Source organism: Tyto alba, unplaced genomic scaffold (assembly GCF_018691265.1).
Source record: "Tyto alba isolate M040663 unplaced genomic scaffold, T.alba_DEE_v4.0 Super-Scaffold_14, whole genome shotgun sequence".
Taxonomy (NCBI): Eukaryota; Metazoa; Chordata; class Aves; order Strigiformes; family Tytonidae; genus Tyto; species Tyto alba.
Window position 1 is genome coordinate 25,953,531 of NW_024881276.1, and position 27,825 is coordinate 25,981,355.

Sequence of the window (27,825 nt, forward strand, 5' to 3'; positions counted from 1 at the left end):
GTTTTCCTCCAAATCTCAAAATGAACCAGTTATTTTTAAGTCTGTTGAACCCAACCCAGACAGCAAGGAAGCAAGGGCCTTTTCCTGGTGCCAGACAGAGTCTGCCTGGTGTTTTAGCTGTTGAGGTCACAGGGCAGGGCCCCACCGGAGCCCCCTCCTCCTTCTTTACCCACCACCACAGGTCGGGGATGACACAAGTCCTACGGCGGGCACCAGCCCAACAGGCCAAGCCCTCTGGTCATCTTTTCTTGTGCTGGGCCCTGCCAGTGCTACAAGCAAGGTGTTGTGCACCCTTGCCTTGATGTTTTCTTCCTGGTGGGGTAGCTTGGTGAGTCCGCTGTTCCCATCACCTCACCAAAAACCCTGTCAGGGCTTGCACTCGGGGTGTGGGGCAGCAGCCCCCCCTTCTCTCCTGCTCCCCAGGCCACATGTAAGGAGCATGAAACTACAGCACAGTGCTGGCAGTGCACATTTTCTAGTCTGTGGCAGATAAGATGAGATAAAGGCATAGCCCATCAGGAGCCCCACATCACAGGCTTGCTTTTCTGTTTTTAAAATTTCCAGTGTCCAACATGCTCTGACTGATAGGTGTTTGCAGGCCTGTGTGGGTGCTGAGCCTCACCAGCACCAGTCAGCCCTGACCCTGAACCAGGGAAATTACAGCTCACATCAAGGACAGCTTCTAAGGACTGAAGTAGCCACTCAGACATATTCAGGAAACCAAGCTGAAGACCTTCAAGTTGGGAAAAACCCAACCAATGAAGCTGAGCAATTTTCAAAATGAAATCATTAAACTACATGGTTTTACTCTTAAAATCCTCTGATTTAGTTTCCCTTCAGTTTCTTCGTTCACTCTTCCTCTGATGGTTCACCAAATTATGTTCAGCAAACATGAACAAAATCCTGCAGGGGGGGTAGATGCAGGATTGAAGCTAGACTGGAGCTTTTGTCTTCCTCCCAAGACACATCTGAACGATATAAATGTTTCCAGTCCCTGAAGAAGAGGTGTTTCTTGTCCTTGTCTGTGATTGGGATATTGTAGTATCCTATAAATTGCAGGTAAAACCTGAGAGAGTAATTGCTGCTGGTTATTTTCAAATGTACTGGAGCTTGCAAATGAAAAGCAACAGCCAATAAAATCTAGGTGTGCAAATAATAAAGCGGTAGCATGGGACAAATAAACTTAAGTGAAAAGCATAGGACAAAAAGGAAAAGTAGTTAGTAGTAGGCAAGAGAAAGTCGAGGGCAACACTGTTCTGGGTTACTCTTCCAAATATGCAATTATTTCTGCAGGAACTGTTATTCTGTAAGATGGCACATCAGAAGATTATGTCTCTGATAATAAATGATTAAAACTATTGAAGAGTACATTCCTAGCCTTTAAAGTAAAAATAACGTGCCTTTAAACTCCAAATACTACAGTTTGTGGTAGCCAAATGAAAAATTATTCAACTTTTACTAAAGCAAGGAAAATTAACTAGGACTTAGGATAATTTAATTTTGAAATAAATTTATTGTATGAGCATTGGTGGGTCACAGACTCCATGGTTAAAAATTTGAATCCCCTAAGAATTTTGTCACCACCTCAACACCTTATTGTGAAAAAACCGCATGATTAATGATCAGTGTCTATTGGATAACTGTCAATATACTGGCTTTTACCCACAAGAAAAGTGTGGCATGTTACTTAGTTTTCATTACTGCCTAAGCTACATTGAAATACACCTAGGTGTTTGCTACAAAACCAAGCAACACAATAACTGGTTTGGTCTCTCGCTGAGGGGATTTTAAATACCAAAGGGCTGGAAAATTTAAAATTTTTTACTTTAGGTATCTCAGTTTTGTGTCTGCAAAAGAAACGCAATGCTGTTCTTTCTTCAGTAATTAATCAAAGATGTGGGATGCAGAACACTCTTGAAGTATCATTTCTGTTCTTATTCTGTAACCATTCATCCTGTAATTTGAAAGCTTAGAGAAGAACTTTTCAAAACATTAATCTTCACTCTCAATGCTTGTGAGGCTGTAAGACCCTTTGGTGATAAACAGCGCAGGAAATCTACTCAGGAAACAAATTACTCTTGCAGACACCAAATGGAACAAGTGAACGTACATACAGAGGGTTTATGTGTTAGTCTTGTCTTATCATCACAAAAGCCACAGTCTGTAGAGAAAGTTTATGGGCAGTTGCCAACACTGTAAAATTACAACACAGCAAGTTCCTGCTTGCCCTTTAAGCTGCTGTACCTCCAGAGGTATTTTCTGCATCCACTCTACTTGGCTAACAAATTAGCAAAGTGTCATTCCAGTCCTTGTAGCTATTTAATTTACATGTTTTCTGCTCATTCACAAATGGCCAAAAACATATGTTTAATCCTGCTAGGATGAGTTAAAGAATTTAGTGATTTAAAATGGAGGCAGAGTTTGTAAGGAGGAGAAAGAATACTGTATCAAATCTTTTCTTGTAGGGGTCACAAGGACTTCGAGAGCTACTAGAAACACTAGATCACCTACATAAAATACGCAACTGATGTTTAAGTTAACTAATTTTACCTAAGACTTGGGACAGATAAGAACATACACATGGACAATAGGTGTGGCAATGTGGAAGAGCAGTTCTTTAAGCTGCTGTAACTCAGCCATGCTTCACTGTGTGCCTGTGCCCATAATTTAGGTAGAACCTCAACATCCTGAATCATGGTAGCATAGAGAGTAATGTGGAGAAATAGGGATTTAAATGTGTATCTTAATACAATGATTTTTTTTTTTTTCTGGTATACCTTGAACAGCTTTATGAAAGCCAGGAGCAAATACTTAGAACAAGATGACAGCTTTCAGATACTTCTTTTGTGGATATATTAAAGTCTTAACATCTTCTTCCCAGAGATGCAAAAATTAATCATATAACAAAAGGCAAAAAGCAAGCATTTATTACTTTCAGTTGATAAACTAGAAAACCTGTAAAGCTAGTGAGTCTAGCTCCCAGGACTTTGCTGGTCTGTGTAACAACACAAAAGTGGGGCATATTTGTGTGTTGTTCTTATGCTTTGTTAATCCAGAGACACACAAGGAAAATACATTAAATTGCACTTCATCCAGATAGAAGATGTTGACTGGCAAAGTTTTCTCAGTATTAGCAGCAATAACTTAATACATTATGGGCCCAAATCTAGTCATCTTTAATATATAGTGGCACAAACTTTTCAGAAGAGGAAAATGAGAAGGGCAAAATGAGAGGGAGAGGAAAATCCTTCTTTAAATGCTGGATGCTTTGATATGGCTTTGCACAATCCTAGAGGATCTCTGTTTGTTTTCTTGAAATGCTGCTGTCAGCAGTCATTAGGCCAACAGGTCCCTATTAACACGGACCCTGTGCAATCCCACATGGTCTACAGCCAAGTCTGGATGTAAACAGTTCTGCAAGCCCACTCAGTCGACTAGCGATTTACCAGTGGGAGCTGGATTGCCAGAGGTCCCTGCTATCAGCAATCCCAAATCACTTGTAGCTTGATGACGTCCTGGAGTTCTTCCCTGATCCATTCTGTCAGTACCAGGTTTCCCAGCAGGGACCCAGGCTGATGCCACCGTGATGGGCTCAGGTCACCCAAAAGTGATGCTGGAGTTCTAAAAGAGCAAAAAAACATAATAAATCCACTTCTTTTGAAGCCCAATCCACATGCACAGTGAGAGAGCTGGATTTCTTTCACACCTGTCTTCAAGGAGAGGGGGAAGAGAGAAAAAAGGGTATCACCTTACCTATGGACTGGGATGGCAATGGACACGGCCAGTCACAGTGGGTTGATATTTCAAGACTGTGGGAAAAAGGTGGGTCTAAGTTAGTCAATGAAAGGGGATATATGCGCAAACCAGAAGACTGTAAAAATACATCAGCAGTTAAAAATCAGTATAAAACACCAGCCTAGAGAATGTTGAAGATGTACAACAATAACAAAATCTCATATAGTAAAAATACAGAAAGCTGAAGTTGATGTTAAGCTTATGGTTAAAAAAAAATAGCCAAAGGAGGACTTGATAGTGTTCCTATGCATAGTACTTCAGAACAGTGCTGAGTACATGAAAAGACAGAAGTTGAAGAACTACAACACCTTGTTTATTAATAAAAAGTAGTTTTACCTAGCTAACAACTGTAAAAATCCAATATGCTAATATTTGTGTATACACTGGCAACATAGATTCTTGTAGTCTTTACAATAAACTGTATTAGGAAATGCTATTGAATTTCCTACGAAAACAAATAATGAGTCAAGGTATAGGCAGATGTTACTTGTAAGCCTCTAGAAGGAAAGAAATAAAAACAAAACCAAAACCATTTATTTTTTAAAAATAATTTGTTTTGGTGCAGAAAGGGGAGGACAGTTAATGTTTACCGTTTAAGTGGCCATCACAATTACACGTCTTGAAAAATTACATTAAACACTTGAATTATAAACCTTTACTCATTTGTCTACACTGCGCTGTCATTACTTAAAGAATATGGGTTTTTTTTGGCAAATTCTTACTTTTACATTTCATACACAAACTTAAAATGTGTTTTGTCTAGATAGGCCAGATTTAACAGGGAAAGTTGAGCAAAAGAAGTGTGAATGGACAGTTTTACAGTTTTGGATTCAATAAGCCTGAAGCACAGAGAGTGCTCTGAAGATGATGGCAATTTCAAAAGCATAAGAGAAGTGTAAGCACAAGAAAAAAAAAATGAGAACTTGCACAGTACCCCTGTGAGCAGAGCTATGTAATAATAGGTAGGCCTCAGTGAGTATCAGGACAGTAGTAAGCAAAACCAGCCATCTTACTAAAGTGTGAAAAAATCCATCATATTAAACAGTTGGCGCTATTCTGCCATGCTTGACCATTCCCCCAAATTTATCAACGTGCATAATACACCATGCTACTTTTAAAGATAAAAGCTCAGGGTTTAAAAATAATGGACTTTTTAAAAGAGGCTTTTAGGGGGAGGGAAGAGGGCTATTACTAAATGATCAGGAGACCCCAATCTAAGGACCTTTTTAGGTAGGCTATTTTAAAAAGAGAAAAAATTAAAGTACTTTTAATAGAATTCAAGCAAGACAACAGAATTTGCTGTGAAAGGGCTCAAAACTCTCCTATTTGAAAAACAAACCATGTGCGCCACCTCCTGGGTTACCAAACACAGAGCACAATAACCACCCTTCCGGCTCTCCCAAGGTAGGAAACCAGCATTCCCAGGGAGTCCGGCTGTTTTAGGGACAGGGACATTCAGTTTCTATGACTTCTTCATTTATAGTTTAGGGAAGTAGACAGCAACAGTCTGAAATATTACTTGAATCCATTCCAGATGATCAGAAGCTTAATCTTCTCAAGTTAATGTTTTCTGTGCCCAATTTCTGTCCAATACTGAAGTGAACCAATGAAAAGTTGAAGCAAGAACATCTCAGTTACTTGGGCATAATCAGGAAAGATCACTTTGAAGCTAAACTTGCCTGTCTGCTCCCCGCCCTGCAAGGTTCAGATGAGATCTAAAGCAGTTCTGCTATCTTTTCAGAGCTAAAGCCAGAGGTTAGAATTGAAAGTCACAAAGCACTATGAAGAATTTGGGTGGATGTAATTTATCAGCTTTGAAGTTAATCTTAATTTAAAAAGACACACAGAATATGTTGAAAGAATTATTTATTTTAAGCAGCATAAAATTTGATTTTTTTTACACAGTATTTATCTGAAAATGGCAAGACCTGAAAGTACAAAGTATCAATTTTTGAAAAATTCAGTAAGTGGGGTAGATATCCTAACATCACCTGAAGACTGAATTAAAAAGACTATACCCCTTTTTCCAAAGTTTTGATCTCATTTTCCTTTCAGTCAATGTTAAAAACATTTTCTATTAAAAAAAAAAAAAAATCAGGTGAAGAAATGCCTCTACAAGATGGAATCATTTCCTTAAAGGTGAAATCCTTTCCACACTTCCTAAATAATTATCAAGTAACAGTGGATGTAGTGGTGAAGTCTTAAAAGACTTCTGCATCTCCATATAAAACTTTCAATAAAAAATGTGAACTGCCTGTTTCAGATAAATCTTATTTAAACACTCAACTTTGTATAGTTTATGCACACACAGAGTATTGGCTAGCAAAGCAATTTTTTCCAGGACATATTGCAGTAATCCATGCCTTGGTGCTATCAAGAAATTGTCCGTTGTCTTTTCAGTACCACTTCAACATGACTTTCTTGAGTTCATTTTTTCCCCCAGAATTTTCCAACATGACTTTTGTGTCCATTTTTTCCCCAGAATTTTCCAAATGACAGCGATGTTGCAAATACGGCCATTTAAACATTCAGCTACATAATTCCTCCCTAACAACACAGGAATAAACATACCCTTCATAGGTTTGACATGGCTCTGTGAAAATTGCCCTCTTCAAAGAGGGATGTGATGAGAAAACGGTTACAAACAATGTAGTTTATTCAAGTATTTTGCCTAAGTACACATTGCAGGCTGAGTTGCTCAACTGGAAAAAGCAGAGGTGTCTCAGTCAGCAAGAACAGCCGACAAACTGTAAGGGTCCATTGCAGCTGGTGGTAGGACAAGACACGGCAAGGCCTTCAAGGAAGGGGCTGTCATCTGCTTAAGGAATGGCACTAACTCTCACAGCTCCTTGTGGTCCTCCTCTCCACCCCTGTATTTCATAAGGACAGAGAAAAAGGAGAATGTACAGGACCAGTGAGGAAGACCAAGTGGTTAAGTACTTCCAAGTGGGAAGTGAAAGAGGTCTAGGAAGTGTCATCAGATGTACAAAGGACTTCTTTGCACACAAATTCAGGGACCACTGACATAGATGAAGTTTTGGCTCTAATACTCCTCCTAATGCTAATGCAAGTATTTTCAACCTAGAGTTAATTTCTAAAGCCTTACAAACTACTTTAAAACAAGTCTGTGAATGGTCACAAAGAAAAATATCTTTTGTTAGAAGGCTTAATTTTTGATATAGAGGCTTTCAGCTTTTAGGAACTTTTTTTTTTGGTGGTGGGGGGGCTGGGGATGAGGGAGCCAGAAGCCGATCAGAAAAATGAGATTTACAACCAGTGAATTAGTAGGACGGCAGCTATACTAAAATACATTGATTTAAAGTGATTATCATTCATTAAAAAAAAAAGAGAGAACAGCTGTTGAGGGGTATTGCCTTTTAAATGCTGAAAATTACCTTCTGTGTTTTACTTTTTTGCTAGCTTAAAAGAAATTCTGCATGTGCCTTTGTAGTCTAATCTAAAATTCCCAATATTTAAAAAAATACCTGACCACAAAGATCCAGCCAAAGCCTAGATACAATGAAAAGGAAAAAAAAAAAAAAAAAAGCAAACACACAATATTCCTATATTACTACTGTACAGTCACTGATGTCAGCATGTTTTAAAATAACCTGTTTCGTTGCTTATAGACTATTGCTAGGGGTGAGACATAGCACTGTGCACTTTGTTATATGGAGAGGGGAATATTCAGTAACTGGCCAATGATTGTACCTAAAGATGATTGTGCCCCTTACTCACCTGTGAGTGGATAATGCCCAGTATCAGCAATAGGCACCTTAGAGCACACTGGCTTTCAAAAAATTGAGACAAGTGAACGCTTACCAAAGCAGCCAGGTGACTGACTGACTTTACACTCACAGCAGCTTGTCAGCAACTTCAGCTGCTCTCCCACCCTGCTCTACCAAGGAGCCTCAGCCTTGATCTGGAAGCCTGGTAGAAGACTCAATTATTTAGCATCTCCACATTTCACACCACCAGCTAGCTTCAGCCCATCACTCGTCATAGCCCCACTTGTCAGTTAGTGCAGGTTGTAGCAGTGGCTTTTGCAGTATGGATCCATCTCATCCAGGGGTTCAGCTGAAGCCAACAATTATATTTCAGATAATATTCCTGAGGAGCCATTTCCAGGACTCTGGATTACTCACAAGCCTGGCCTTATGTCTAATTAGGCCCCAGAAGCCAGGAAATCTGACTGGCTCAGAAGATTGCTCGTATCCCATTACCAATCTGTCTTTGCTTCTCTGAACAGCAGCAAGAACTTCAGCAGCCAGAAATGAACAATTTATCAATCCGAGAGTAAATTTTGACAGAAACTAATGTCTTGGTAAATTGTACAGACCTTTCTTAAAAGGATCAATCCACTATGCTCTTACAATTTTTAATGAAGTGAATGGTAGCTGACTTATTTCTCTTTCTATAATTTCCTCTACTTTCACCTCCACAGGTCATTTTACCAGCCCCCTTCATTGTGCAATTCATATTACTACTTACGTATATTAGGTCAATGACTAAGATCAGAATATGACAACGAACTAGCCTAGTTGTTGGAAACCTCTACAGAAATCAAAGAAGCTTTCAGCATCACAATCATTCTGGACTATCAGAAAGTTTAAAGACCACTTTCTCTTTATGAAAATATGCTGTGTTAAGCAACTCTCATAAGCCTTTTCATATTTAAAATGAAAAGGTTGGTATACAAATGGCTCGTCATTCCATGAAGCATTTCCAGCCGATACACAGCCAGTTAACTGGACAGGACACTCATAGGTTGACTTTATCTGATGAAGAGTTAACTGTTGTTAAGGAACTGATATGCTAGCAAGAGATACCAAACCCCATCTCTCCATTACTACCACTAGTTAACCTGCACAACGTCAAAGCTGAGAACTGGAATGGTACACTGCCTTGATATACTGTATTTAGGTTGATTCAACATACAAATCCTAAATGCAAGCTCTTTCACCTTAAAAACAGAACAATCCCCGCTACCTTCTTTTACAGAACCTGAAAAAAAAAGTATAGTAAAATACTTCATCTACTTTCTTCTGCATTTAAATTGAGTCAAAAAGCCCATGATAATATTTCTAAAACTTGTGAAGGCAGTGGGATAGAACTAACATATTCACATGCCTGAACTCAGGTTTAACTACTTGAACTCAAATCACACATCTTCAAGTCCCTAATGATCACACTGATAGCATCAATTATCTAAAAGGTTGCATCCAATGAAACTTGGCTTTCTGACATTTTCATGGTACATGATATTACATTCACCTTATGAGAACGCTAGTTCTGCAAAAAATATTGATGCGTGTACAATGAATGATTTGGAGTGCTGTGATTTGGAGCATCCTGTCTTCCATAATAAACACAGAATATTTTCCAGCACCAAAGCTCCAGTCTTTTGCCCCCTTTTTTTTAAGATACGGTTTAATCTTATATCTGAAGTTAGTTAACAGGAGCATAAAATGCCTCACAGCACTCCCCTTTAAAAAAAAAAAAAAACAAAAAAACCCACCACCACCAAAAAGCAGGAAAAAAGATCACCAGTTAGACACACTTGGTAACACTGTAGTCTGTCACTATTTCATCTTTCATAGAAAAATGCTCAAGAGCATTACTTTTCTTAATGTGCTATAGGCTAAAAATGAACCCTCAAGGGTTTCTATTGCTCTTCTTGTTACCAGAGCAACAAAGCAATACTCACCTGCATATCTGCCAGTGTAAGTATCAATTTACAAGCTGAGATGAAGTTTGTGCTGCTAGCAGATGTCGCTAACAGCATTTTTACTATAAGCCAAATTTTAGTGGCAAGGGATGCCATGAAAACTCAAGAATATATTACAATTTCATTTGTGCTACTTGATTATTGCTCTTGTAATTCAAGTGTTTCTATTAAAATGTCTTGACCAATGACATTCAAAGTGAAAAAGTAAAACTGAAAGGCTTTTATATGAAATCTAGCACACTAAAAAGACTTCGTCAGGCGGCTCGGAAGAAATCTCACATGTCATTAGAAAACATACTAGGAACCTTTCCCAATAAATTTCCTCCTGAAACTCTTGTGTGTTAAGGAGATAGGATGGGCTAGGGAGAGGGAAGCAGCTAAGAAATATTTTAAGAGCATACAAGTGTTAGTACTTCCTGAATTGAAAAAAGGCTCATTGTTTACTGCTGTATCAATCCAAACATTCATACTGTGTTTCTGTTTGAAATAGGTGACAGAAGCATTACTTATATTACCATACTGTAGAAGAAGGAATACAACTTTGAAATTATTTGTTATGTGTAAAACCAAACTCAGGAGGATGTTATGGAATTGAATCACAAAACTGGAAACATCACACTATCTTTTCAGAACAAAGTCTATTATTTTAAGAAAAACTCAAGGGAACTTCTTGTTATAACATGTACTTAAAAATCTAATTTTAAGGCATTAAGAAAGAGATGTATGGAAAATAGAATACTGAGAAAACACCTAAGCTCTATAGCTTCTTACATTCCTTATAATTCATCATTTTTCTCCTCTTAAAAACTAAGAGGCAGAGAAAGAAGGAGGCAAACTCAAAATTTCCTCCTATTTTGAACCCCTGCTTCCAAGAGAAATAATTTTCAGACATTGGGTCACAACACCAATTATTTTCCTCTATTCAGCCAAGCAACCTGAAAGTGCTAGAATTAAAAAAGAAAGAAAACCACAGGCACTTCCAGTTATGAAGTGAAATACACAAGTTAGCTTAAAAAAAAATCCAGCAGTGCTTTATTTTCACACACATTATGTGCACCTCTGTAAAAGCACCATTTCTGAAAAAAATATCTTTGCTTATTTCATGCAGAGTCAGATGCAGAGGCAGTGTGAATCAGAAAGCTATATGAAGGGATTATAGGCAGAAAATTTCTTAAGCAAGGGATTGGGAGATTCAGAGCTAAGCTTCCTTTTTTTTTTTTTTTTCCTCCTTTTTTCCCACACAGATTCACAAACTGTTCTGCTATCGAAATGCAAAGGAAATTTTTTTTTCCTTCTTCTTAAAAAAAAAAAAAAAAAAAAAAGGGGTAACTAATAGTTATCACTAGACTCCTCAAACTTGCATTGTTTATCTCTCAAATCCACTACGCCAGTGTTATGGAAAAGTGATAGAGGTCCTGCAACGCTCACTGACTAGATACAAGAAAAATTGCCCTATCTGAAAAGAAAATACCATGTTCTGACCTCAGCATTAAGATCTACGCTTGCACAATAGAGGTCTGGCCAAATATATTCTTCCCAGCTCTCTCTTACTGTTGTTTGCAGTCTTACCACATGTTTGTTTTCAGCCAGTCAGTACACAGACTTTTCATTTGATTGACACACCAGTGAAGCTAAACTAAATACCTCCAACTGCTGTTCAAGTTGAAAAACAAGCCAGCATTAAGACTTTCACTTCACAGTCTGTCCATGAAGACAGATATTTTTCCCTTGAACTTCTATGTTGCTGAGCTCAGCCAAAAAAAAAAAAAAGCGTTGTCTGTTTTATTTTTTTGTTTCCTTTTTGTTACATGTTCACTAGAAATACGAAAAGACGTGGCAGAACATGGACCTTAGCTTTATCATCTGTCCATATACAGGCAGACCAGCCTTTTCTAACTATCAGTCATCCTCAACTCAAAAAAACCCAACAAACCCCACAAAACCCATTAGAGGGAAAACTGAAAGAGTTTTTTTTGCACACCAAAGTGGAAATTCATTAAGTTTTATAAAATCCACTGCTTTGAAGCTAAGGAGTTGCATTTGGTTGTTCAGAGAGTCTTGTGCTTCAAGACCAGTTCTGAACCACATGCTTACCAGTGGTATCAACCTTGTAAATTAAGAGAGGTAGTATTGTTTTACACTAAGGCTGGACAAGTTTGTTTCCCAGTTTTCACCTCCTCAAACTATTTTGTAATGACACTTGGGAAGAATGACCCTCTCAATTGGCAGCAGTCATCTTGAGGATTAAGCATTTCTTCTTGACCTCAACTGCTTTTCTCTGCTGCTTAAGTCTGACCTTTCTCCCTCCCTCGCACCATAAGCAGTTTCAAAATGATCTGATGTAAACAGAAAGCAGTATTCATTTAATGTAATTAATAAGAAAGGTTACTAAGTTTTTTACCCCCTTTTTCTACAGTCAGGGATTGATTAGTTAGAAAATACTGACAGCTCCTTTTTTTTTGTGAAAGAGGGATGGACAATTTTGTTCAGACAGTGGAAGAACATCATGGTGTCATGGTGTGTTTTGTTCCTTTTTTTTTTTTCCTTCCTCTTTTTTTTTTTTTTCCCCCTCCCCTTTAAGAGAAGGTACTATTGAGAGCGTAAAGGCTCATTGTACTGCAGTAGTAAATCCAGTACCATAGCACTTAAGAGGTGGTTAACAGTGCTTTGGTTCAGAATCAGTGTTAGAAAATAAAGCTTAAAAAGTTATGATGCAGGATATTTGGCGGGATTTCAACAGCAATTTGTAATGCACATAGAAAGGACTGAGGCATTGGCTTCTTCCCCTTGGCAAAGTACTTTGTTCTTCATTCTAAGTCCCAGGTTTCATGATCAAGTTTCTCATTTCCATCGATGATGCACTAGAGAGGATTCATCATTGACTACGTCATTGTCACTGTAGCGATGCTGACACCGTGGTGGAATAAGCAGTAGAATGATCAGTACAAGGAGGATAATTCCACACAAGCTCATGAGAGCATAGGAGGCAATCCACAACACTGGTTCATGGAAAGAAACGCTAGAAACACAGTTGCTTGCAACGTCTGCTGTTGTGAAAGGGCCTTCAATCTCAGATACTGGAGAGCCATCAACTTCTGAGAAATTACAAAAAGAAAAACATTAAGTCTATAGACACCACTTAAAAGCACATAACAAAAGATCTAGCCTAAATACCTATATATCCCTTTCACTCCATCATCATATATCTCAGCATACTCATATTTTATTGTATTTCTCATTGTAATAAAAATGCTAGTATCCCATGTTTATAAAATGGGAATCTGAAGCATAAGCAGACCATGACACTGCCACATCTACACAGGCTGTCAATGAGATAATGGACATTTAAATCAGGTCTCCCACAGCCTAAGTGAAAGCCCAAGCCACTGAATCACCTTCTCTCTCTAGACTAACCTTTTAGAAGTGTCAATTTAACAAAGCTTAAAAATCCTACAACACCTACACTAGAGTAGGTCAGGGCCTGGGCAGTTTTTGTTTGTTTCTGGCATTTGCAACAACTGGAAGAGTACTTCTGATAATTCTTCTGTGTTTGCTACCTTCCAGGGTCTTAGGGAACAGCATGCAGGTTCACTAGCTTCACAGGTACCTTGAATGAGTTTATCCTAAACGCAAGGTGCAAGGTAGAAACCAGCACAGATAGTCTTTGTGAGTGGAGGTGAAAATTCAGAAGGAAGGGGAGGTGAGGCAGGAGGGCTGGGTGACAGCTGTCCAGAAGAGGGGAATGGTGGAGAGGAAGGTCAATGTCAGGAGTGAGGAGCTAGAACATGAAGGAGCAGTGCTGTTGGACAGGGAGGGAGAAGCTAACCAAGCAGGATGAAAAATGGAGATGACAAATCTAAGGCAAGAAGCATGAAGGGGTGCCTTGGCAGCTCTGCTTTCGAACAGCCATCCATCTCGGCATCATCACAGATTGTGTGACTTGTTCCACTGCCATCACAAACCCCTACTTGTTAAACCAGTATATGCTAAAAAGGGTTATGCTGCCCATGGTTGTCACAGTAACCGTGGCAAGAGCAGCAAAGTTCCCCTGAGTTGTGGACAGGGCTGCATGTATTGTAAAGGCAGAGCAAGTGAGTTGCCTAGGGCAACAAAATATTCAGAGTATTTTGTATCTGCAGGCACGTGGCCGGGGAAGGATGGATAACTTTTAGCTTGCTTGGGGCAACTAGGACCCTGCAGTTAAAATGCACAGACAGTACTAACAAGTCTTCCAAACAATTGTAATGCACTTCTCTAGTCAGATACTTCAAGACATATTTGTGTATTTCTTATAAAGGCCTCAGTTTTAAGCTTCCTGCTTAATTTATTGTTCATTTTATATACAGACACACATTTGCCAAATTGTAAGTGACCCTGCCTACTGAAAACAGTTTCTCTTACACGTCTTAGACATGACTCCTGAAAGCATGTTTAAAGAGATTAGCATAAAATACCCTTTGGAAAGAAGAGGGTAGCCTGGGTTTTGGTTAAACCATGACAAGCAGGAAGGTGGCCTTTACGGTTCTTTGTGGAGAAACAAATCCAGAATAAGTGGGCTGTTTATCTGCAATTTACCAGGAGAGATTTTAATTGGTATTCAGTCCCTGGCCTTCCAACACTTCATATTAATTTAGGGTTTAAGTCTCATTAGACTCAATTCAACTTATTTGCGAGCTGCTGCTGAAAGAGACAGTCCTGCTCGCCCTCACTCCTGTCCCTCTCTGCCTCTTTTGTATTGGTGCTAGTGACTGGTAGGCTGCAAGGAGAGTCAGGGCAACTTGCTGGTCTGATGTAAAACCAACGCGTCTTAACAAACAAAACGCCCAAATGAGGAATTTTCTGTAGGATCACTCAGCTGAATCAACCGCTTCTCCAGCTGCAAGTGTTGTTGCTAAAGGAGCTGTCCCACATGATGTTAAGAGTAGACTGGGTGAAACCTGAGGCTGCACCCACAAGCACCCTAACACTGGTGAATACCAAACACGTACACATACTCACTCTCTCGACTCATCAGATGGCAATAAACTGGCCAGTGCACCCTGTATCATTTCCATATCTTTGCCAAAACACTGCTGTTATGCAGACATGGTAAGGCAGCTGCACAGGAGCAGACAGACTTGTAAAAAGCTATCTAGAAGGTCGGTGGCAGAATCTGTTTTGTTCAGAGTCCCAGTATTGAGCTTGGTCTATCATGCAGTTATTTCTTCTGGTCATCTCACCCCCTCACTCCATTTTATCTGTCTCTATGAAGTTCTGCAGCACCAAACGAAACCACATGTAGAACTAATGTGAAATGCAAGGCATAAGTATTACTACTTAGGAATTTAGGATTTTGAAAAAGTGTGTGTGGGGGGAAGGCAGCCCAGTTTTCCACCTTGGAGATAGCTTTGAAAATAAACAGTCCTTAATTACTCATTATTTGGTTTTAATACAACCAAATAAATTGCCTTCTTAAAAAAGGCAATACAAAACTGTTTCCATAGTGGCTGACATTTTAAATTACATTTTGAGAATGCTTGATAGCAGCACAGCCTCTGCTTTCTTCCCTCCAAAAAGGAAAGATTTCCCTTACCCTCTTCTACCCCCAGAGAAACTGAGAAGAAATCAAAAGAGGGGAAATTTGCCTAAATTGTTCCAACAAACACTTAAACATTAACTAATAGTCATACACACTTAGCATACACATTAGCTGAATTAGGATATTTTAGTATATTTTTATTAGAATATCTGATAGTAGCTACCTACAATAAATTCTTGATTTTCTTCATTATTGACGATTACAAAACAAAAATGGCACCTCTGGAAAAATGCTGGTTTATAACATTTGTGTAGAACTGAAACACTCACTCTCACTGACCATCTTGTGTGGTTTGGAAAGGAAGCAAACCTGAAGTTAGATCAAATTTATCATAAAATTATAAAGAGCTGCTTAGAAGGGGCCCCTGGAAGTCACCTAGTCCAGCCTTCAACTCCGAACAGGAGTGTCACCATCAACAGATCAGGTCAGCTGCCGCTTTATCCAGCCAGGCCTCGTGAAACCCTGAGGATGGAGACCCCACGGTCCCTCTGGGCAGCCTGTTTCAGTGCTGTGCCACCCTCCTGGTGAAGAAGAAATTCCTCATGTCCAACTTGAACCTTCCTAAATGTAACTGGTGGATGTTGCCCTTTGCGGTGTAGTTTCACTTGCACTCACCCTTGGCTTGCATTCAACTTGGGCCCTCCCACAATCCCCAGTTCTTTTTCCACAGGGCTGCTATCCACCCAGTCCTTTCCCAGAGTGTACCCATGCATGGTGATTTTCTCCTCAAGGTGCAGAAATTTGTGCTTCTGTTCACTGAAACTCTTGAGGTTTCTGCTGCCCGGTCCTTCTGGACTGAAGTGCTGCTATTCATCATGCCATTCATTCTCCTGAGTTTAGTGCCCACAAATATGGGTGCATCATGTCTCATCACTGTTTAGTGTAGCAGTCATTTATGATTACAGTGCTTGGTGCATTTCTTCCCTAAAAAATACCCAAGTCTTGCTCCTATGACCTTCTCAGTTACTACAAAAACACTAGGGGTCTAATTCTGCTCAGAGCTGAGGTATCATTAGGTTGCTTCACTAATACTAACTAGTTGATCTTAATATATTGTTGAGATTGAGATATATATAATACTAACTAGTTGATCTGTAATATACGGAACATAGAACTATTTATATAAATATATAAAAAATTATAAAAATATAAAATATAAGTCCAAAGATATATAACTATTTATATAAAGATGTATAATAATACTAACTAGTTGATCTTGTCTCAAGAAGGGACATGATACAAAACCTTTCCTAGTCATCCTATAAACAGTAGGTTATCCCTGAAATTATCAAAGGCAACTTGAAACAATTTGAAATTAGTAACAGGCAAAATAAGTCTTAAAGGGTTTCACATATTGAGGAAAAACCAAATTTCTTTTCCTGCTACAATAGAATAGCTTCCTGCAGCCACCTATCTGACTATCTTCACTTGACTATATCCTGGAGAATGGAAATTGTACATGGAGTATTATGGGACAAACCAGTCCTCATCTGCAGCCAAGTTTCTATTAAAACTTGGGAGTTGAATGAATTTAAGGCTTTTTTCCTTTTCCTCTCATTTCTGTATTCAGCACATACCTGTTTAACATCTTATAAAAACATGGGCTTAAATGTAGTGTTAACACTCTAGTGTAAACAAGAAAGCAAAGGTCACTGCAAAGCCACACCAAATGGTCTTTTATATTTCTCTATTTCTGAAGATTTATGTCACCAGTAATTCAATTCAATTTATGCCCACCAACAGACTAAAAAGCTCCAAATAAGTTACATTAATATAGTTGCTATGGAGGACATGGCTGGCCTCCACAGGAAGCCAGTTAGGCAGCTTAATCCTTCACACTGCACTGACTGCTAACCACTCACAGTTGTGGTTTTCTGATGAAAGTAGTGTTAAATATGGAAACCACAAGCTGTGAAGAAGTGAATTCAGAGTAACTGGCACATCTAGCAAAATGTCATCTGCCCCATGTGAGCAGAGTCTGACAAATCAGTATATCTTGTCTCAGTCAGTGGCTTGTGTCACCTGATTTCTTAAGAAGCTAAGTTCCCATGGTTCTAGGTCAGACATATGCACAAAACATGTACAAAGAAACAAGGAGAAAATGCCTTCTAGTACCAGCTGGGTATCACCATGTGTCCAAGCTCATGTAAATTCAGTTTTCATTTCTATTCAGCAAGCTCAGTTCTTCCTCTCTAGGCAAGGTTGGCAGAACTACATGAAATGGCCAAACTCTAAGCTTCTATAGCAATATTAACATTAAGGTGTTATTATGGTTCCCCTGATTCTTTTTCTCAACAAAGATGTGCTTTCAAAGCAGTTGTTCTGAGCACCAGCTGGTTCATGTCCCCTGCTGACCCCGTACATTAGTCAATATGTTCTGTCAAAATGCTCCCTCCCCTCTCCATTAATGGCTGCAGCGTGGCAGGGAGAGGAGGCAGCTCTATGCTTGCTAAAATTGTAGTCAGGAAGCACAATAAAGAATGAAAGGCAGGAAAACCTGGTCTGCAGTGTTTGTCTAGTTACACTCTCCTTGCAGATGCATTGAAAATGTGTCTTTCATCGCTGCATGGTACCTCAAAGAGGTCTTCATTAAGCAACCTCCATCAATATCCAAATTTTCTTACTTAGCAAGCTTAAAGATGATAATTTTGAACCTATTAACAATGGAGAGATTAAAAAAAAACCTAAACCTTTTAAAATGCCCTGGAGCCACAACTGAGCTTGCTAGTATCTCTCTTTTTTTTCTGTTCAATTACCCAGTTGCATTAAGCACTCAAGTACTTACTGCCCTTACGCTCTCAGATGATACAATGATTTTCAGGGCATAGACCGCTTCTGTTTGGGACAAAGACTTGCATATGACTGCACATCATTTCCCTCCTCTCCCACTTGTATGTTCTTGTTGTGCTAAAGCAATGTCTCATTAACAAGGGGAGGAAGCCCCAAAACTTTTGCTTTTAGCTATTGGTGGTGAGGTAAGAGAAATCATGAAAAAGCAAAAAGTTCACCACCACTGTAAAAATCAGCCAAAAATTACGAGCTTTTTCACATTTTCTCAGCAGCTAATTAAAAAATTAATGGCTTTCTACTTACACTGAGAAAACTTTAGAACCAACACAAACACCACAAGTCACAATTTGAGTCCCATTTTCATCTTAGCTCTTTGAGTATTTCTGGGAGGTTGAAAAGGTACAATTTAAATTCAGAGAAAAGCAAGCTTTTGCACATTACAGAAGTTAGTTGAAGAATCCATTTATCTGTAAATTAGAACAGGAACGACACAAAAAAGAAACTGCATTGAAACCAGGGATGAGACTTATGTAACTGTTGGGGAAATTACACACACAGACAGATATCTCAGAAGGAAGAATGAAGCTAAGATACTCAGAGCTGAGGCTGATTTACTTCGTGCCAAATACTGTTGCATGCAATACAGCTGCTTTTTTTCTCCCCTTGAAATCTGAATAGCTTAGGATTGCTCAAAAATATACCTTTCACATTTCACGAGTAACCATGATTTTCCCTGTCAGGTAAGTGGCAAAGGTGTTTCTCTGAGAGCAGCAGGTGTTTCCTCACTCACCAAGTCCTGAACAATATTTCTCTTACCTGCACACGGACTCACTGCAAAGCCCACTCTCCTCTGGGCTCTGTCAAATATTACATAGAAGCCTTCCATGACTGTAGCACCAATAACTAGAGCATTTGTAGAGGAAGAGATGCCAAATCGGTAGCACTGTAAATTCTCTCCTATTCCAAGGATGGGTTGAATATAAAGCTATTAAAAAAAAATAAAATCCAGAGTGTAAGAAGCAACACCACACAGTACTTAGAAGTTCAGACCTTTTGATTTTTATATTCAAGCACTCAAACTCCACTGGAAACAGAGAATGAATAGGGGCAAACAGATTTCTGTGCCCGATTTAAGACTGGTCAAAGCTTATACGCAGGTAAGAGGTAAAGCTCTTGGATTCTAAGCTTAAATTTGAACACAGTCAGTCACTATGTGAAGGTCAATAGCAAATTCAGGAGAGCTGCTTTTTATTGTATTTTCTGTAAGGGAAGGATAGCTGAGAAAGAGCTTGAGATATGAACTCAAATTAGAGAATAATTTTATTATTAAAAAAATTATCAGGATGGAATTGATTCAGAGAGCATTCAGTGTCAGCTTCAAGGCTCTAGATTCATAAATTCAAGTCACATTTCACCCCTTGTCTCCTCAGGGAAGATGAAAGATTGCCAAGCTACATGATCAATACAGAAAAAGATCATCATAAGGCTTTCCTGTATTTCATGTTAAAATGTACTTAAAAGGTTCATTCTCTCCTTTGCTCCCGACCATCCCCTAAGGTAAAAGACTGTATTAGTAATGTTAGAGGATATTAGCCTGTATTGCAACATATACTGGGAGGGGAAGCCAGAGAGGAAAAATAAAAGTGGCACGTTAGATTCTAAAAGCTGGGATGGAATATTAATAAAAGATAAACCAACCAAGTTGCAGAAACTGGTGAAGAGATCACATAGGCTCGTTGACAAGACTGCCATATTCAGAAGTGCTCTAACCCAGAATGTCATGAAAAACAAATCAATTTGCTTCCCAAAATGAGAAGATCAAAATGATCAGAGACATTCTGTATTGGCATCTAATATGGCTAAAGCTTGTGAAAACAAAACAAGAACTTACCTATTTTTCCTGCTGATTTGAAAAAATCATTCCCAACTACATGGACTGCACTTAGAGGGAAACTGTGTTTTACTTTTTTGGTTTTAGGTTTGACAACTTTGTTATTTTCCCTATTTAAAATTTGATTTTAAAAATTTCATTTAAAAAGATTTCCCTTGGATGCAATAAGCCACTTCTCTATTACTGCTAAAGATAGTTCATATTTTTTAAGTGCAGGTCCTTTATAATAGTAAAAATAAATGTATAACTGAATAAACAAAGAAGGCTGAGACCTGTGGTAGGACAGAGATCCGAAATGACCTGCTGGAGTTTTCATCCCTCAGGTAAATGGAGATTTTAGGAAATAAGGACCAGGGCCTTTCAGTTTTATCCCAGCAAGCAAGCTGTGAACCTGTCCAGAAACCAGAAGAGAATTCTTGTATCTATTAAAAAAAAAAAGAAAAAAAGAAAAAAGTGATACATACAGATTACATACATTTTGATAGACTTTTGTAAATGATTGTTACCGCTATTCAATACTTCTTCCATTCCCACGGAGAAATTCAAGCATGAACACAAGTCTGACAAAGAGCTTTTTCTTTAGGGATCAAAGCAAAAACCCAAAACACGAATCAAGGTGCGTCATAACCCATTAGGACTTGGAAGAAGGGGGAAGAGGCAAAACCAAGTTTAGCTCTGCCTTCCCTCCCCCATCTGTGTCTCATTATTTCCACCTCTGCAGTGAACAAGTATGACCTCCCTGAGCAATCAGTACCACAAAGAGGCAAAGTATCAACAGGCTTTTACTACCTATCTACCTCTTCTCTGAACAGCTCTGACCAAATGCCAATGTTTTGAAGTAGCAGACATTTTTAAAAACACACAAACCAAAACATAAACCACATAAGTATGTAATGGAGTCATCTCCCTTCCTCACATACCTATGGTTTCTAACTCAACTTTAGGGTTTTGAAGGAAAGGGCTAAGCCAAAATCTCCTGGCATTTAAGGGAATCAAGGTCTGCTACAGTCAATGAAAAGAAACAAGTCCTTCTGTCTCTTCTGCTGCCTTGTCACTCAGTACTAGTACAACTTGACATGATTTGAAATAAGGTTGATTAACAATACTTCTTAATATATCCATGGCACTAACAAAACAAAAAGCAAACCCCTACAGAGCATGTTTGCTTAAGACAAACATCTTGTCTACTGTTCATGCTCTCTGAAGCTGATCTGCTGCCAGATCAGAGGAAAAACCTTCCTTATTTGAGTGCATTACTTTGCACTGGTTCTTATTCCAACATGAAGCAATATCCAAGGCAGTATCTTGTTCTGATGCTGCACAACCAAAGCCAAAGCCTCCTGTCTGGATGAATACGAAAGGTGCAATCCAGCCTCTCCACTCCCCTCATTTGTATTTATCTGTATATATCAATCTGTATTGATTATTTTGTAAACATCAGCTCATATATTAGTTATATGGCATTTTACAGGTGACAAGTATTCACCCCACCCCACATAGCTGCCAGTGAAATCTTTGTTAGGGCTGCACAGCATTACAGACTTAATACTTCCAGGTGCTCATCTCTGTTCATGGGTCAACAAACGTACACTCATGTAAACAGACAATGAGACTTACCATCACAAACAAACTGCTTTTACCCTTAACACTTAATGCACACTTAAGTAAATCTCTTGGCATGGGACAGAACACTCTGCCCCTCACAGTGAAGTCTCAGGCCAGACCAACTGAAAAGTATAATTCTCCTCTCTTTCCATTTTCTCTTGGAAAGCAAAACTTGTGATCTGAGAAAAACTGCAAGATAGCACCCAGACTGGAAGACCAAGTCTATAAAGTGCTCTATTTTAAGTGCATACTTTCATTTCCCAGAAAGACTGCTTATTACATTGCATTTCTTTGCCTTATTTCCGTATGCTGAAGAAATGCGTTGGGGGAGATTTGGCTGTATGATACCTAAAGGGTTATTGAAATAAAGATTTGGGGTTTATTTGAGCCTTCCTTTCTTCAACTTATTAACGTAGCATTGTATTAACGCCATAAGTAGACATGCCGTTCTGACTTCAGTTCAGTGATGTGTAGTAGCTGCCACCCCGTTGTGGCTCATCTCTGCCCATCTGCCAAAATCACCACCCTTCAGACCTGCCAACATCAGACTGCACCTATAGCTGCTGCCTAAAAGGCTTCAGTCCAAATGAATAAGGTTTAAAAACTGATCTGAACCACTAAAGAGCATAAAGCTCACAGCCTTGTTTTTTAATGGAGCTGAATAAAGGAATGCTTCACCTGCAGTTATCCCAGCATACCTGAGGGGGCAATAACATCTTGCTGGGAAGCTTGTAACAAGCTGCTAGGAGCAAGAACTTGTTAACCTGGTTCACCTGTGGTCAGAGAAGTATGTCTGACTACAGCAGATAATTTTACATTTCAGTGGTACATAGCCTGCCAGAAGCGCAGAGTGCTAAGTGTATGGTTGTGATGCCATGGTACAATTACTGAAAATACTGATTTTCCTGATATTGCTCCTACACAGATGGAATCTGATCCTTAATATCTTGTAACTACTTTCTTATTTAATAGACTATCTCCTTTGTTTAGAGCTGTGAAAGTAATTTTTGGTGTGTGTTGAGGGGAAGGAGTATGGCAGCAAGGTCCTTGAGATTAAAAAGAAACCCTAAAAGAGGAGTTAGTTTATGCATTTTTAATAGGAAGAACAAAAACCATTAAGCAAAGTGAGTGAGCGGTTCCCCTCGAATACCTTATTGATCAGTTGACTGTTTACTTGTCATGTGGAAGGCCCCAGTTCAAATGTCCTGACCAACATCAGAGAGGAGTGTGGACTGCCGTGACCCACTTCACAGGAGGATGCCCTACCCACAAGGTGCCATTACAAGAGCTCTTGGGTAGGTTTCTTTCAATTCCTCCCCCATTGATTGAAATTCTTCCAGTCAATACTTCAATGTTTTGCAAAAAGAATGAACTGTTCAATCAGGGAAGTTAAGTTACATAAGGTAACTGGTACATTTATTTCAGATACTGGACACCTGCAGGCAGTGAAGAACACTTCATGCCAAATCTCTTCTCAGTCAGGTAGGAAAAGGATCTCAATCTTGAATTATCAGCATACAGGCAAATACTCTGTGTTTTAGGCAGCTGGCCAATAATCTGGTTACTGTATTTCCTGTGATTTGTAATGACTACCATGTCTAATTGTGAATCCATGACAAAAATATTAAAATTGTTCACATTTAAACATCTGGGATTTATTCTCCATCTTTAACCTCCTTGAAATTCTTCATCGTATCCAGCCAAAATGTATGAGTAGTTTTTATTAACCAGAAAATGCTGCTTCAGTTACTCTACACTCAGAGAAATCCACCATCCCCATGCCCTACTTCTAAAGCCCACTCCACTTCCAAAGAAATATGCTTTTAAACATAAATAATTCAGTAATGAAGGTCAAAAGCAGCTTTATTGATATGAATAATCCTAATGAATGGCATCCATTCTATATAGCAATAAGCATTATACTTGCAAAGGAACTGCTTGCAGTATAAAGTTCTTCTACTTTATAAACACTCCATTTTGAATGAAAGGACTGATTTTTGCACTCTTAATACTTGAATCAGAGCAACAGAGATGATGTCCATGTTTCTGAAATGCTTAGACCAAATTCCATCTCTGCACAACTTCTGATGAATTTCCATACACACGTTTCTTGTCTGTACTTGGATCCCCCTTTTTCCTCCTCCCTTTGCTTTTTCACCTATTTCTTTCCCTTTTCCATTTCCATCAAAGACTATCAGTCATTTCTCAGTTATTAGCTGAGACCAGGAAGGATTCTGCTCTCCTCAGGTTAAAACCCTGTGACTTACAAGGTAGATAGCAAAAATGACACTCCTTTCAAAGATTGTGTGGCCATTTAATAGGAATTTAATGTTTCTAGCAGATGTAATGACATTAGCTTACCAGGGATGTGCGAGCTATTGCTTCCACAACAGCACTGAAGACTTTCTGGGGCAGACGGAGGAGCGTGGTTCCGCTGTCTACTATCGCTTTATCGGCATTATACTAGGGAGGGGGAAAAAAGGGGAGAAGTTACACACTATAGCTAATGTAATGTAGATTCCACTGTTTCATAACAATGACAGAGCTGTTCCTTTTTGGTAGCCGTTTTCCCAAACCTGCATTTCATACCTGTCAGCAGCTCTCTCTAGTTGATAGCTTGAATTCAAATGAAGTCTGAGACCAAAAGCAAGATACGGTCAGCCCGGAGAACAAGAGTGAGTTTATCTGCACCACTCGGGAAATTACTGTGTGCCACCACAGCTGGTGCAAATGGCTAAGCTGCTGTAGAAAGAAGTAAAGCCTGGGCCCCTCCGAGGTATGAGCTAATCCACTTTACCTCCCATATGCTTTGGGCAAAAGCACTCTCTTGGTCAGTACAGACAGATGCTAAGCATGCTGATGTAGCTTGCACATACGTGCAAGACCTGAACCAAGATCTCTGCTATCATGGAAACAATTCACTCTAGTTTAAACACAATACAGCAGCCTACTTTTAATGGCTGGCATATCTAGGAATAGCCAGGGAACATTAGGCCTCTTTACATGTCATGTTTGGTACTCAAGAGTACAAATGCCAAATGCCACACCTTTCTCTCTCAAGTGCTGAAAACCACTAAAACACAGACAGAAACAAGTACAGAGGAATTTGAAATTTCAATCCTGCTGCCTCAAAATCTGCACTAAAAAAACTAAGCAAACATTTCATTATTAAAACCCCAACCCTCAAATTGAGAGATTTCAGCAAACTCCAAATACAGTAAACACATAATAAACAGTTTAAAAGGTACATCTTTTTTCATTAAATCTCTAAAAAGGATGATTAACCGGGGAGAGTGGGAGGGGGGGTGGATAAGGCAAGTAGCAGTGGCAGCTGTTTGCATTAGTTTTGTTACCAGCTTAGGCAGCAGGATCAATACAACTGAACAGTGACATGGTTATGGCATAATCATAAGACACAAAGTAATATACAGCATAAGCTTTTCAGGAAGAGGTCAAAGAGCAAGCAAATTTAAAATACGTTGGTTTAGATGTTATCAAGTCACATGGAATATATTTAGCATAGTGACAAAAATAAAACCCACCAAAGAGTAAAAAAGTAACTCTGACTTAGTTATTTTCTTTTTGAAGGAAGAGCTGCTACAGACTGCCAAGCAGAACCAAAAGAAAAGCAAACAGGAAACCATTTATTATACACTCAGAAACACTTCTAAAGAGCGGAGAGAAATATAAAGGCATTGTGGAGTCCATTTTAACAGATTTGTACCACAAATACACAATCACCAGCATCCTGGCAAGGTACCAGTGAAAAAAGGTAAGTAGGAGGCACAGCCAAGAGGGTCAACCACTAACGTAAACCCATGCAAAATGCCTGGAGTGGCAGGATCGCTCGGCTAGGGACTGTGCACCTGGATTTTCATGCTGTGTACAGCGTACTTGCAACGGGCAGCAACTTGCCTTCTTAGTCTTCCTGGTTAATATTTAACAGTGCACCTATGCAGGGTGCAGTGCTGGCAGCTCAGTACTTCCCTCAGCCCTGGTCTGCCAGGCTCAAGGCCACAGCTGCAGCGTAACACTGGACAGATTCCCAGCATTGAAGCGAGGGGACTGCTTTTCCCTGGCAAGGAAAGGAGTAGTCTCTGGTGATGGCTACAAAAAACGTTCCATTTCCTAGAAAACAACTAAGAGGAGAGAGGGCACATAGTTCATCATCCTATGCAGTGAATTATGCATCCTCTGCAAGCCCTTAACTAGCCAAACTTTAATCATACTGGCTCTAATTTACTGTTCTTTCTCTAAATTTTTGCAGGAAGATCTCCTTGGATCAAGAAAGGAATGATGCCTTCTGCACCAGTGGCTAGCATACTATGGTAATACATACAATGTGAAAGCAAAGCCCAGCTCAGAAAAGAGCAACAATAACAGGAAACTCTCGTAACACCACTAGATTTTTAAGTGAGTTGTTTTCTGGAAACAGCATGTATTAAACCATTAGTACAAGGGATCCTCTTCAAAAACATGTTGACTATTTTTTTAAGAAAGAAAAGCAAACACAAACCAGTGCTTTTGCTTTCCTAACAGTATAATAGAGGCAGGCATTTAAATAGACCTTGTTTTGTTTATTAAGTTGAAAGACGATGTGACTCATTTAAAATATTTTATATGGCAATATGATTTCCATTTTTTGTATGAAAATATAATATTTATGCACATGTAAGATTTCTATTATGAATTTAACTTAATTTGTATGAAATATAAAAACTCTAGATTTATCATGTCCCAATCATTTCCACCAAAGAGAACAAGCATAAGGTAAAATTAAGATATCTAATGAAGACAGGGCATGAACATTATAGAACTAAAATCAAAACATGAATAGCAACAAGCAAGAGTGAGAAACAAATAAAACACACACAAACACACATATCCTCCAGAAAAAAAAATGAAAAAGCTTTGGAATAAAAATTGCAACAATGCAGTCTCATTAGACTGATCCAGAAATAGCAGAACATTACTCCTAATAAAAATAGAAAACATATCCATCAGAAATAAAAACTGGCAAAGCTGAAGCAAGTAAAAGTGAATTACAAAAATTAAAGGAGGCACAAGATGAGATACTTTGGGAAGTGTCCCAGGATGATACCTGCCCACTGCCACTATGAATTACACAATTAAACATCTCCACAGGGGTCAATCCAAAATCTTCCCTTTTCTTTGTTTGACCAGAATTTCTTTAAAGCCCTTTGGTTTGACTTTACTGCATAATAGAAAACCACAAACTGCAGATGTTTAAAAGACTGTCCCCTTGAATCAACGCACCATCTTCAGTGTTTAGACATTTTTTTTACAACTGAAGCTAGTGAAGAGGCTGAGCCATTCTAAACCACAGCAACCTTATTTTCAGCAGACCATTCACTTAACAATTGTAGTTTAGCTCCTAATTTACTGAAAATACTACCAATGACTTTAAAGTCCTCTTTGAATCAATTTTAGGATGCTTGATGTACACATTGCATTTCACATGGGTCATTCGTTTCTTTTCTAAGTTACCATGCAGCCTTAATTCTTAGAGGAGACTGCAATACATACCTGCTTGCAAAGAGAAAACTGATCATTTAAGTGTTTTTCTTAACCAAATTGCATTTATGCAGACAGAAACACATAATTGCAAATACCTCTCTGCAGTCCAATTCGAGGCTATGTCCTCCGACCTCCAGTTTGAGAATTTCAACCTGGTAATACCACTCCTCTTTGATGGGTGTGTACCAGATATCACCTCTGTACAGACTTGGTTCAATTCCACCCAGAACCTGAGGGAATGGAGAAAGAAATTTGTATGCTTTAAAATCCCAGATGTTTAGTTTTGGGGCAAGTACAGGAAAAAAGGGGAATATTTAATTGTGATACCCAGGGCATCAAAATTTTAATTTAGTACCATTTATAAGGATTTTACTGACAAGTTCTTTGTCAATAATAAAGCAGTATGATACATCTAGACATTAAATAGATCATGCTTCAGTCAAACAGAATTCCCATACTGGGACAAATTACCAGCATCTTCATCTACAAGCTCACACTGATTCTCTTATGAAAGCTCCACTGTTTAAAATCAAAGCAGTATCTTCAGTGGTTTAATCTAGACAATGTATAAAAATGGGATAGAATATTAAACTTGCACATGATAAATTCACTTTATCAGATCAGAAAAGCCTTAATACTGTTCAAGAATATATTGTTTTTCTTATACACGTGCAAAACGGAATATGACCGTCCTATCATTGCTATCACTATTACTTTCCATCAAAACTTATATTGAAGCTGACTGGGAGCATACTAGACCATGAGACTTTGAACTGAACTAATATAAGCAAGTTCTCTCTTGGGTTTCATGTGTCTCAAGTGTGTTAACATTTACAGTATGTGAATACACAGCAAAATAACTGTGATCAACTCCTGTGCTGATATGCTTATTTCAGTGTA

General features: G+C 38.8%; 1 protein-coding gene across 2 annotated transcripts in view; it reads right to left on the minus strand.

Moving 5' to 3' along the window:
* Window positions 1-2,923: 2,923 nt before the first annotated feature.
* The window catches only part of BACE2 (beta-secretase 2), a 57,347-nt gene continuing 32,445 nt past the window's right edge, over window positions 2,924-27,825 (minus strand). Inside the window, exons 5-10 of one of the 2 annotated variants that reach the window (XM_042788820.1) lie at window positions 27,021-27,155; window positions 23,749-23,850; window positions 20,055-20,204; window positions 18,708-18,876; window positions 3,754-3,809; window positions 2,924-3,621 (exon numbers count right to left, since the gene is read on the minus strand). In XM_042788820.1, coding sequence (XP_042644754.1) covers window positions 3,754-3,809; window positions 18,708-18,876; window positions 20,055-20,204; window positions 23,749-23,850; window positions 27,021-27,155 — 612 coding nt within the window. In that variant the 3' untranslated portion in view covers window positions 2,924-3,621. Of the gene's footprint in view, window positions 3,622-3,753; window positions 3,810-5,644; window positions 12,619-18,707; window positions 18,877-20,054; window positions 20,205-23,748; window positions 23,851-27,020; window positions 27,156-27,825 lie in introns of those variants that run through there. The other variant, XM_042788819.1, reaches the window with a different exon arrangement.